This window comes from Vidua chalybeata, chromosome 8 (genome assembly GCF_026979565.1).
Source record: "Vidua chalybeata isolate OUT-0048 chromosome 8, bVidCha1 merged haplotype, whole genome shotgun sequence".
Classification (NCBI taxonomy): Eukaryota; Metazoa; Chordata; class Aves; order Passeriformes; family Viduidae; genus Vidua; species Vidua chalybeata.
In genome coordinates, this window is record NC_071537.1 from 12,394,525 (window position 1) to 12,407,657 (window position 13,133).

The 13,133-nt window shown below is 44.9% G+C and overlaps 1 protein-coding gene across 5 annotated transcripts in view; it reads right to left on the bottom strand.

Annotated features, from left to right (window-relative positions):
* Nucleotides 1–13,133, bottom strand: part of NEURL1 (neuralized E3 ubiquitin protein ligase 1) — a 144,620-nt gene that overhangs the window by 79,353 nt on the left and 52,134 nt on the right. Inside the window, exons 2-3 of one of the 5 annotated variants that reach the window (XM_053949627.1) lie at nt 6,061–6,124; nt 5,207–5,337 (exon numbers count right to left, since the gene is read on the bottom strand). The exons of 1 other annotated variant lie outside the window; for it this stretch is intronic. In XM_053949627.1, coding sequence (XP_053805602.1) covers nt 5,207–5,231 — 25 coding nt within the window. In that variant the 5' untranslated portion in view covers nt 5,232–5,337; nt 6,061–6,124. Of the gene's footprint in view, nt 1–4,046; nt 4,101–5,206; nt 5,341–6,060; nt 6,125–13,133 lie in introns of those variants that run through there. 3 more of the 5 variants (XM_053949626.1, XM_053949628.1, XM_053949625.1) reach the window with 3 other exon arrangements.

Sequence of the window (13,133 nt, forward strand, 5' to 3'; positions counted from 1 at the left end):
GCCATTCCAACTGAAAATCACACCTGTCAATCAGCACCACCTCCTGGGCTAAAAACCAGACATACTCTCACTTGGGACTTCTTTGCAATTACATTGATGCCATACAATTACAGTCTGAAAAACGTGGCATGAGATACCTTTTCCCCTGCTCCTTGTAAAAATGATTCCACAGAAAAACTCTGATGAATGCCGGTGGCATGAGTAATTAAAGTGAAAGTGAAACAAAGCCCTGCAACTAAGGATTTATTACTAATTAACAGTGGTAGTGGGGCAGTTATTGAGTAAATGTGCAGATATGCAGACTCATATACCCCCGGCACGTGAACTGACCCACAGTGTTCACTCTAGCTAGTCAAAGGTCTCTGTAGAGATGTGCACGTGCCATCACTAACGCCCTGTAGGTGCATGCCCACCTACACTCAACCCCTCTCCCACACAGTGCAGCAGCTTCCTTGGCTAAACCATCGCTTTCTGTTAGTTTGGTTCTTAGTGAAAGAGACATAAAAAGTACCCAGGTGTTTGGGGATTTTTTTTCCTTTGACTGTATCTCCTAGATTTGCACCCTAAAATCAAGAACAGGATCTTCTACAAATAGCAGCTCACTTGTGGCCATACGGAGGCATGAAAAACTACTGCAGGAGATGAAAGTTGTATCAAACACATAAGAAGAACTCAGGTATTATGACATATGCATCTATTAGACATTTCTTTCAAGCATGATTAGCTAACAAGTAGTTTAATATAATTATTTAATAAACCCTGACTGTTACAGGAAAACTGTAGTATTCAATCATTCTTGTAGAAACCAGCTTTCCATGAATCACAAGGAACCATATCAACATTTCCTGTTTAAAATAGCATTAAGCACTGCATATATAGATATATTACATTTTAAATAGCAAGTAACCATCCTGCCCATCAAGGTTGTATTACCTTTGAACCTCCTATTCTGACTTTTTTTCTTGCTGTGTAGAATGCTCTGGAAAACACCACAAGAACTTCTACGGAGGGCGGTGGGAAAGTAAGAGGGAATGGGAAAGAGGAACAGAGACAGTCACAGTGCCAGGCAAAGGGACATAGATGGAGACTGCCTGAGTGGGTTTCAGCACTGCACAGACAATAGTCCCATGACCCAACATCTCAAGCCATCAGATGACTCCTTTCAAAAACAAAGGTGCTGCTCTTCATGGTACAAGCCACTGAGGCTTGTTTGGTAGTGGGGAAGTGGGCCCAGAAGTGGACCTCTCTTAGGAAGCTCAGGTAGCTTTAGTGACACTAGCTAAACATTGATTTTTCCTCCCAGTCCCATCAAGTGGGAAACTTTCCTTCAGCACAAGACCAACTCCAAACCAGCCCTGCCAAGTCCACCACTAAACCACGTCCCTAAGCACCACATCTACATGCTTTCTGAACACTTCCAGGGCCAGTGATTCCACCACTTCTGTGGGCAGCCTGTTCCAATGCCTGACTGCCCTTTCAAAGAATAAATTTTTTCTAATATCCAATCAAAACCTCTCCTGGCACAATTTGAGATCATTTCCTCTTGTCCTTATCTCTTGCTACTTGGGAAATTAGCTTGACGCCCACCTCACTACAACCTCCTTTCAGGCAGTTGTAGGGAGTGTTAAGGTCTTCCCTGAGCCTCCTTTTTTCCAGGCTAAACAACCCTAGCTCCGTTAGCTGCTCCTCAATTGATTAACTCTTCAGACCCTTCAACAGCTCTGTGACCCTTCTCTGGACTCACTTGATTTCCTCAATGTCCTTCCTGGACTGAGGGGCTCAGAACTGGACACAGCACTGGAAGTGCAGCCTCGCCAGTGCTCAGTACAGGGGGACAATCCCTGCCCTGGTCCTGCTAGCCACACTATTGCAGATAAAGGCCAGGATGCCATTAGTCGGGGCACACTGCTGGCTCATGTTCAGCTGGCTGGCAGCCAAAATTTCTGTTCTTACATCAGGGCACCCACCGTTTTTTAAAACAAACAACCTGATGTTATGGTGTTTTTGACAGGGTGCCTCCCTCAAGCGCCACTTCAGAAGCTTTTATCTCAATTAACTTTTATGACCCTGACAAGGTCAGGGTGTGCCCAGGCAGAGGCAGGGACCCAGCACCCAGCTCTGGGCACGCGTCTCAGGAAAACCTGCTGTCTCCCCAGGACCAGCTCAGCAGAGCATGTGCAGCATCTCCCCACCTGAGCTAATTTTCAGTGAACACTTAGGTGCTTGTAAAAATCCCACCTCATCCTTGCAACATGGAGAGGTCACCAGAAATGTCTGGAGGACACCAGTTAATTACCTGTGCTATCTAAAACAAGGATTTTTCAATCCTAAAGCTATCAATATAACTCCTTTCAGTATCGTTACATTCACTTTCAATTCAATTTATGAGAAATGGATACAGATTCTGTTCTCTTTCCTCAGCTATTTTGAGACACATCTGAAATACAAATATTCAACAGAAAGATGGAACTGGAGGAACAGTAGCCACAGACAAACCACAAGTGCAGATGTAGTCTATTTTTGTTAAATGTGCCTTTGTAGCACGATTTTTTTTTTATATAATCTCTATTTTTTTTCAAGTATCACTGTGCTGAACAAAGAAGTGCATCACCTCTGTATATAACACAGCCTGTAGCTCTTCTGAAGAGGAAAATTTGAGTTAATTACCCACATCACGTCATTAGTCTCCATCTTCCAACATATAAAAATTAAAGAGAAGCATGCTTGCTGGAGTAGAATCGCTAAAAGGCAGAAGTTGCAAGATTGCTGTGCAGTGCGCTGCCAGCTGCAGGCAGGAGAAGGCCCCAACAGGAATGTCAAGCCCCTGGCACACACAGGAAACATATATATTTTTTATTCTTTCACTGACATTTTTTTAAATTCATTTAAATAATGCTTCAGAGGAGAAAAGGCACTTACAATCACAAAACAACAGCCAAAGCTTTTTCTTTTTTTTTTTTTTTCCTGTGACCCAGCGGTACAATTATTCTGCATACTGCATGCATATCATGAGGTTAAATAAGAAATAAGGTCAGGCCACAGAAACTTCAGAACAAAAACAATGAAAAAATAAAAAAATCTCTATCATCTTGCTAAATATCTTTGGGGAGAGTAATTTACTTCCTAACTATGCCCATTTGTTCCTTAAACTATAGGGTTTGGACTTGGTAGAAAATATGAGAAGAATCAGGGCTGTAATATGAATATTCACAGTGTAAATGTATATACCGCATGTATCTCTATTCAAAGAAACGATACGAGACACTCCAAACCCACACGGTGCTTTACCTGTGTCTTCCATATCCATGTTTACTATAGTGACAAGAAAGAGTCTCTGAAAAGCCCATTCACACCTCAGCGAGCATGCAGCACACATACTACCTTCAAGCCCACATAGAACATTTCAGAGCAAAACACAGGTTTAATACTAAGGGCTGCAATATTCTCACAGAAGTGTTTATTGCACGAGACTGGTGCAGGCAGGGACATGTCTCACACTGCACGCTGTCCATAGATTCACATCCTGGTTTAACGCTGGCCTGTGCAGGGTACTCCAGTCCCTCTCCAGCTCCTCCCTCGCCCCGCTGTACATCACCCAACAAACCCAGGGCTTCAGCTTCGTCAATTCACACCGACATTCACTGCAAACCTTATCAGTTCAGCCAAGAAGAAACTGCTGGTGGAAAGGAGAAATAAGGTGACTGCTCTGAGAGCCCGCTCAGCTGCCTGGCAGTAACCTTGGCATCGGGGCTGGTGTTTCCCGGTGGGGCTGTCAGCGCACACGGATACACACGGACACAGTTACTTTTCCTTCGACCCTGACACCTCACAGCAAGCCCGTCAGCGCTGCCCGGGCAGGTATCTACACCTAATCCCCGTGGTTCAGCCTGACTAGCCCCGTCCCAGCCCGGGCTTCCTCCCGGGCCAGCCCCGCTCCTGAAGCGGGATGCTCCGGGAGGACGAGTCGGGCAGAATCCGCATCCCCGGCATCACCCGCCGCACCTTTCCCAGCTGCCTCCCGCGGTGGCGGGGCGGTCGGTCCTTACCGTAGAGCAGGTTTCTCGTCACCTGCCCCCCCATGTCGGCGCAGCCCCCGCCCGGCTCCGGCTCCGCTCCGCAGTCCCCGGCCCACGCGGGACCCGGCTGCCCCGCGCCGGCAGCCTCCGCCCACACCCGCGCCTCCCGCCGCGGCACCGGCGCTCCGAGCTGTCATCTTTATTTACATAAGAAGGAGGAGACTTCGCGGCTTCCTGAAATAGCTGCCGGCGTTTCACCGATACAGCGTGTCCCCCCTCCCCACGCACACAGCGCGGCCGCACAGCGCGGAGCGCGGCAGGCGAAGGCATCCATGCGCGGTCCTGCCGGCGCTCTGCGGGGCCGCCGGCCGGGCTCAAACCCGGCGGTACCCGGAGCCCTGGCAATGCTCAAAACAAAGCGGGAGGCACTGACTCCACGGGGCAAAATAAAGAAAACAAAAATTAAGAACTCATTTATAAAACCAAACGACCCTGGCCATGTGAAACTTCCGCTCCCCACTGTAAAACCCCGGAATAAATTAGAATGGGGAAAAAGTTAAACAAAATTTATTACCAGACATTACCACACCAGTCTTCAAACGGCTTTTGCAGGTTAATTATTAATTATTAAATTATTTTATTAATAATTATTAATTATTTAATAAAGAAGTGCTCGAAACGCAGAATGGTTCGCCACAGACTGAAATGATAAAAACATTACCCCCCATAAACTCTTTTGTGCGGGGCTCGCATGCTCAGCCCAGACACAATGCTTCCTGCGCTCCAGCTCATTACCTCTGCTGACGGATAATGGCCAGCGTTAGGAAAAGCAGGGGGATGCCGAGAGTGGTGCAAGGAGGTGCGCAGGGGCCGCAGCCAGGGATGGTCCCTCGGTTGCTCTCTGCATCCCGCAGTTCGTGCAGGAGCTTGCTCGTTCCCTCCCCTCCATCTCCAGCACCGCACGCCCCTGCCCACTCACTCCTCTCCCTGCATCTCTCCTGTCCACTGCTCTATGATAAATCAACACAGCAGGCACCGAGCTGCCACAGCCAGCCCCAGCAGATCCCAGCTGGCTCGATGAAAACTAGCTCATGCATCTTTATGCTGCGCCGCAGTCGCTCCTCTCTCTGCAAAGGAGCGGGAGTCAAACTTGTGCAGCCGCGAGAGCAGCCCTGCCTCCCAACTCTTACCATGGTGTTGGGCAAATCCTGCCATCCCACTGCCTCGATTCTGCCACCGGAAAAAAAGGGAAATAAGATTTTCTCTTGCCTGTGTTGTAAGGATTATTTGCTTAGGATGTCTGTGCGCTGAGGTCTCAGCACTTCTGGAAAAAAAAAAAAAAAAAAAAAAACAACAAAAAAAAAAAAAAAAAGGCAGTGCAAAAAAAGCCCAAGCCAAAAAGCATAGTCAGGGTGTTTGCACTAGTGCTGCGTGCTTGAGGAAAGCTGTGTCCAGCATTTTCAACCTGCAAGAGGAGCCTCTCCTGAGCCCTCCATCCAGTCACCACTGCTGGCTCACCCTCTACTCCCACCTGCCCAGCCGAGACGTGCACCCAGACTCCAGAGCCAAGCAGCAGCTCTTCCTCTGCTGAGCAGCACTCAGGCAGCACTCTGCTCATCCCTGCCCAAAGTCACACTCTGCAGAGCTCATGGCAACTTCTTGGCAGAAGAAGAATCTGACTTTTTTTTTCCCCTTCTATTTTTCTCCCCTGCCCAGATGATGCTGCATTTACAGCAGCAGCGGGTGGGGTGAGGACTGGTCCCCCGAGCACCATGGTGGGGCCAGTGGGTGCAGGACATCTCTCAGGTCACACCAACCCATCACAGCACCATGCTCTGCTCCCTGGCTGCTGGGGACCCACAGATGCTACAAGGATATTGCTGGTTTCATCTTCTGGGGGGCACCTCACCTTCTCAAGCAAAGGGTCCAGAAATTTACAACATCAAATACCACATTTCACTTGGAGGAATGAAGATTGACTTGGACATTCAATCCCAAGTTTTCTCCCTCAGTTTCTCATTTCAGCTCTGCTTTCCATCCTTACCTTAATCTTGCTACAGCTCTGTGAATAATTGACTTCTTGGTTCACTGCCTCAACCAAGAGATTGCTAGAAAAAAAAATATAATTTCATGTTGGCCCAAAAATGAATGCTTTGTGCGTCTCACTGAACAAAATGTTTCTTTAACTCAAAATGAACCATTTTATTTTCAGAGTTATTTTTACCTCATTTTTTCAAGTTATGGTCATTCAATCCAGCTCTGAAATGATGTCCTTAAAAAAAAAAAATAAGCCCTTTGTTTTCCAAAAGGAAAAGTGTGAATTGCTATCTTGTCTGATTATTTTATTTTTTCCAAGTTATTGGCTTTGTTTGTTTGTCTGAAGGGGAGGGTGGAAAGGGCAGATTGCCAGAATGAGTCATCCTGTTTGGCAGAAAATTATAAACAATTTCAATTGATTTTAAAATTGGAGTTTTTTCTTCCAAAAGAGTCCAGCATCCCCTCCCATCCCTGAGCTTCCCCCAGTGCTGTGGAGCAGCTCCTAGGGGACGCAGACCCTCAGAGCCATCCACAGCAGTAGAATGGCCTGTCTGCCCTGTTCTGTGGTAATTCCTTAAGGATTATTTGCCATATGGCAAATCTTTCTTTCATAGACACATCACACTTACTGCTGATTTGTTCTGGTCACCTCCAAGCCCATTTCAGCCCTTTATCTATTTCAAATTACTCCTCAGTCTTTCATGTTTCAGGTTCTCCTCTAGACAAAGGGAAAACCTACCTATTGCCCTGTTCCTGTTTTACAGTTCTCTCTGTCAATACACTCTCGGTCCCCTTGGGCTGTTTCTTTGCCCTTGTCAATAAGGATAAGGCCTCCCATTTTGGCGTCAAGTATAAAAATCAATAACATAACCATTTGCACACCCTTCTAAATCACTGACAAAGGTATTAGGTTGGACTCAACAAAAACCCAGCCCCTAAATCCATTTCCATTCATGAACTGCATCCAGCAAACTCCGGCCAAGCAGCAGTGTTGCTGTCCAAGCCAGGAGAAATCTGCTGCAGGAGTATTTTGAGGCAGTGTCTGATCTTGCTAAATATACTTATTAAGCACAAGAGTAGGATGCTGAGGCTACAGAGCACTTCTGAAAATAGATTCACGGACATCAAGCCATGTATTAGCTAAAATCTTGGATCTTTCCAGGCAGCCTTGAGCGGACAATGGGGCACCTCTCCCAGCCCTCCCAGGATAAAATCCCTAGCCCTGGCTACCAGGCAGGGTGGCCTGGAAGGGTTATGCCTATCTGTGTTGCTTCCCTGGTGTCCTGGTAAGAAGGCTGGCAGGTCAGCAAGGAGGATGCCAAAAAACCATCATGGTCTAGGAAAAGACAGGCCAACACAACCAAACAGACCATTCAACCCTGACTGAGGGAAAGCAGAAGAGATACCTGCAGGGAACTACAGCAGGGAGAACCAGCTCTGCAGAGACCTGTCTTGCACAGGAGGAAACACAGAAGAAGATACAAAGAGAGAAGAAGAAAAGGGTGAAAACTCCAGCTCAGGGAGACCAAGGGTAAGATCATAGTTATGCATAGGCCAGGACAAGAAAATGAAAATCCAGTTCATGAAAGCCTCATGCAGCTAGAAGTCCTTTGGAACTGGATTTGGCTCTATGGACAGCTGGAGTTTACACTTCGTTAGCACGACAAAAGAAATAAAACCTCTCTTGATGGGGATCACATCTCCTTTAACGGTGCTGCAGGTAGAGACATCCAGCCAAGAAACAGTCCAAGAAGTTGCCTTGACTATCAGCATGGGTAAAAGGTGAAAACTCCGGAAATCAATCTAATATTCACCAGGTACATGGAATCTTCTCTCAATGACTTTCAGGTTTAAAAGCTGCAATCAGTTTCTCTATTACCACTTACATTTGACTCTATGGTAACAAACAGATTGACTAGAAATTGCCCTTTTTCACTCAATGCAGTAGCTCTCAGCTACTGGAGTTCATGTGGGAAGATGGGATAATTTGTGGGAACACATTCTAAAGTCTTTTTTCAGCATGAGTCTCTGACTGCTACTAGGGGGAAGCTTCACCTGTACAGAAAACAGATTTCCTTCAGGAACCTCTGCCATTGTAACTTCAGAGGAAAAATTATGTTCTCAGTAGAAATCATCCAAGAAAAAAATGTCTCACCAGCATGCACAAGAAACAGCTAGGAAACCTTGCCTTCTATGCGTTCTTTTAAAATTAGTTTATTGCCATTAACGGAGAGTTTATTGCCATTAGACAAAAGGTGCGTCTCCACCTTCAATCCTTTATCTGCAATGCAAAGACACAGATCCCGCTGTAGCAAGCAATATGCTGATTAGTTGACGTTTATGCAGCCATTTGGGAATATAATGAGTTATGTCATTATTAAGCATTATTATAAAGCTGCGGCTCTGGATGAAAGCCAAATCTCACAGTGTAAGTCAAAGGAAATTCAAAATTCTGGCTGAAATTCTTAAAATCGAAATTACAACTCGTACCTACAAACTACGGCACTGCAAATGAACCCAGGTGGCCCAATTACCCCAATACCATTCCCTGCAGGCACAGCAGGAAGGGGAATTTAAGGACAGGAAAAAATCTTTAGGCTGACGAACCACCTCCCATTTGCACTTAGCTTAAATGAGACATCAGCTGTGTTTGCTTTAGTGACAGGAGCTGCAGCAGCACAGCGGTAAAGGCTGTCTCTGGCAGGGCAATAAAGACATCAGGGAGGTGTTGCAATGGATGTCCAGGTTGTGGACTGACTCGGTGAAGGAGAGCCAGAGGCCTCATGCCACTGCTCAAGGGCTGTCATCCCTGTTTATGTAAAACCAAAGCTGCCACAGGACTTCCCAGTCTTAACCCTGACACTGCCAGCACTCAGCGTTTTATCATGACCTCCCTGCTTGACTGTCTGCAGGAGTGGAAGAGAGAAATAGCAATGTTGGAGAGGGACAAAAAGCTGAGCAAAAAGAAGGATTTCTGTGGAAAGGAACTGAACTGACCTCAGGCCAAATTGCACAACATTTTTCCATCAACATGTACAGGCTCACAAGCCCCCACTGGATTGGGGGGTTTACCTTTAAAGAGAGTGACTCAGTGCATGAAGGTGTCAGGAAAGAAATTATTGCACCAAAAGCCAAGAGTGTTCCCTCTTCCTTGAATAATTTTGGGATAATATATTGAGAAAACACTATGGGAAACTAAGAAGCAAGGACTAAAAATCACAGAACTCAATATAAAATGAGCCTGTCAATAAAACATTGCACTGAGCTAACCAGGAGCTTTTAAATGATACAGGAAAACTGTGTCTGTCTGGGGCAAAGTCCCCTGCAATCTGCCAGAAGCCCATTCCTGAGGGCAAGTATCATGCTGTGCATGACACCAACCAGGCCTTCAAATGCCTCCAGCTCTGACCTTCATTTCCATGCTAAATTAATAGCTTTGCCTCTCACTGCCATTTCACATTACCTCTTCAAGTACAAGAGTCAAAAGAATCTTAGACTTATCCAAATAAAATGGAAAATGAATATAAAAACATGTCAACAGAAGAAACACTGTCATTTTAAAAACCAGAGAAATGCTGATTTATAACACTCACCTGAATTAAGTTATGTTTTCACAACTGGAGAGAAAATTAAAGTTTCTATCTTAAAGCAAATACTTTCTTTAATCTCATGAGAATATCTTTATTTTTACTTCAACTGGAGGTACGGCACAATGACAACATGGCAGGACTGAGAAATATGTTATTTCAAGCCCAGTTCTGTGGCTATTAAATATTTGGAAACTTTGAACAGTATCACATGATAAGGCACTATGGCAGATTTTAGCAACCCAAGTATAATGTCTTTCCACACAAAGTTACAGGGAATACTAGTATAAAACATATATACTTTTTTATTATATAAGTAGCTCATTCACACTTTATCACAGGCAACATCCAAATTCTGCGCTGAAAAACTAAATTACCAACTAGAATCAACAGCATTTTTATGGCAATTTTGCTTTAACATGTGACTGCAGAGCAAACACTACATTCACTTTCACAATATTCCTGTAGGAAGGGGTGACGCCTCTCTGCCTGAGCTAAAGAAGCACATTTTGAATTTTTTCAAAAATTTTAATAAGGATCTTTTCAAGCAACAGGTTAATTCATTCTAACAATCTTCATTCAATGCCCTCTAGAAAGGACACGGGCTGGACTCTGTGAAACCAAAGAGGTAAATAAGGCAATCAGAAAGCACCGGCACCAAGGTCAGATAGACAACTTCCACTCCAGCACGTGTTAGCTTTTGAGAGCCTGACTTTGTAATCTAAATAACATTCCCTCGTCAAAGAAATGCAGTTGCTAAAGATTTTTCTTAGCAGATACAATGATAAGAGTGAATAACCTCTCTGTTTCTTGTGCCACCCTTTCCGAGAAAAGCCTCTCACTTACATGCAGGGATGTTTGTAACCAAGCAAAGGCACTGTATGTTTGTGATGTAAATATTAGCCCAGCAGAGAAACACCTTTTTATTACCCTGCTGAAAGTCCTCCAGAGAGGAGAGTAAAGGGCAGCAGGACCCAAAAGAAACCTTTTGGGCTGGCAAGATGGGCAGGCAGGCTCACACCACATGTCTATGAGAATGTCCCCCACTGCATGTGCCCACAGAAAGTTTTAGCCTGGGCTTTGAAAGGCTCCTGGAGTCACAGAAGACACTCAGTGATCCTCATTCAGGAATAGCTTCTCATGCACCCCTTTTCACCCCAAAACTTCCCTGGCTCCTGTGACAGGGCCATCTCAGAGGAAATGTGACTGACTTACAGAACTTTCCTGTACAGAGCTGCTTTCACAAGCTCTTTTACATTGGCCTCCAGGGAACCAAAGAAGCTGGAGGTCAAATACTTCAAGGACAAAATGCATGGCAAGGGTGAATTTTTCAGCCTTGGTGAAAGGAATCTTGCTGGTATAAATACCAAACAAATCATGTCATGCCTGTTACAGGTGTTGCCCCTTTCCACTCCCTCTGTTCATCTTTTACTCATCATTTTCTGGTCTTCTACTTCTCCCTCACCAGATCCTAGACTCTTTGTGGTCTTTAACATTTTACCTGAAATTTACCCTTCCTCCCGTGTTATGTCCTGTAACTCCTTTCTTCTATTATTCAAACTAAAAGACATTTTGACTCTAACTGAATCTCACAGAAGTATCATGAAAGGTCACAAGCCAGATGCAGTAGACTGGGGGCAGCTATTATTGGAATGAGAAAAGAGTTTTGGTTCTTCAGCTGAGGAAAACAGGACTTAATCAGTCCTGTCTTTAATCAGACAAAAAATCACAGCTTTACCTTCACCAAATGCCACTTGTTTTATATCTACTTTATCAAAGCACAAAGCAGATGAACATAAAGTGCAAATATTGTCCTAAGTAGAGCAATGGTCGTGTTTCCCTTCAGTCACTTCTCCATCCCACATCTCCATTTCCAGGAGAAGGGATCAGGGCAGGACGTGAGACTCATATTACCAAACACAGAAAAATGTCCATATTCCCAGGATCTAAACCATGCTAATGTATTCACCACTGCAGCATCTAGACTGAGCGTCTCTGACCTACCACAGCTTCTTGTGATCTGCGGCAAACTTCCGCAAACCAAAACAACTCCGACTGCTCCTGCCATTGCGCCTCTTCCTCCCTTACACCATGCCTCAATCCAAAGGTCTTATTCACTTCTCCTTCCTCCCTCCCCCAATTCTTTGTCTCTGCAACCTCTTCTGTGCCGCCCACACACTTGGAGTGTGGAGAGCAGACCAATCTGGCAAGCTCAAATAACAACAAAAAAAGGAAAGAAAAGGGGGGGAAAAAGTAGTTTTCTGGCCTAGAAAACTCCTCTGTATTTTTATTTGGAGGGAGCAAGCAAATCTCTTTTCCTTTCACCATGAACCAAAGGGAATGACAATGGATCCCAAGGACTCGCATTCTCACAAATCAGCCCTCACAAAAATAAGGGGCTGGTATTTCTTCTGGACACACAGGCACCTTTGAATAGGAATATCAAGCTTCTTTTCAACCTTCTTCCAGCTCCAAGCACCAGTTAAAAATATAAGTTTTTACAAGATGGGGTTAGATTAGCCAGTTTTCTTGTTAGTTTTTCTTAAAAAGAGCTGAGGACAAGCTTTGCTGCCTGCCTGGAGGCTCCTTAACCAGCCAGGCATTTGTTGGCACTTAGGGGCTGCTGGGCTGGCTGGGCATGTGCTCACACACACAGCACAAGAAGGGGGTTTGGAAAGGTGCAGCACCCCCTCAGTGCCCACATGGCACTGGCAACATTTACCCATCAAGGTCCCAGTCCTGCAATCTCACCAGCACATACAAAAAATCCACTCTGGCATAAAGCATCTAATGACATTAATGGCACACAGCACGGTGATACGGTCCAGGCATGTGGAAATAATCACAGGCCCAGAACCCAGGATGACTGATTTTTTTCCCATTCAACATATGTTTTACTTAGATGTCTGCTTCTTCCCACCCTTCCTTCTCTTGGTCTCCCAAACTATTATTTAGTTTTGCAGGAACAGAGAAAAACATCTTAAAACAGAAACATTAAATCACACCTATCTAAGAAAAAAAATGCTTAACTTAGATATAAACAAGATATTTTATTAAATACACACATTCCTAATAATAGGCAGGATTTGACCCCAGCACAACTGGTCTCTTGAGCAGATAAAACACATCTGAACTCTGTTCAGCATGAGGGGCTAAAAATAATGTTTGCGATTAGAATCAAAGAATTTGAGTTTCAATGATTAATAAACACTGCTTATTAGGACCAAAGTGTATGTTCCACAGAATGACTCAAAAACTCTAAGCTATTCTGTGCAGCTATTTGCTTCTTCAAGGTGACCTGTGAGCCATACCCCAGGCTAGTAAAAATCAGCAGTTACATCATTTACAACACCAATCCAAACAGAGTGTCTCTCCCTGCCTATCAGGTCATCTAACTCAGCTGTTCTTATGTCCTGGAGACATTTTAGCTGCACAAAAGCATTTTCACTTTTGCAGCTTCGTGCCAACTATGATGACTCCTGTCACTTTAGCC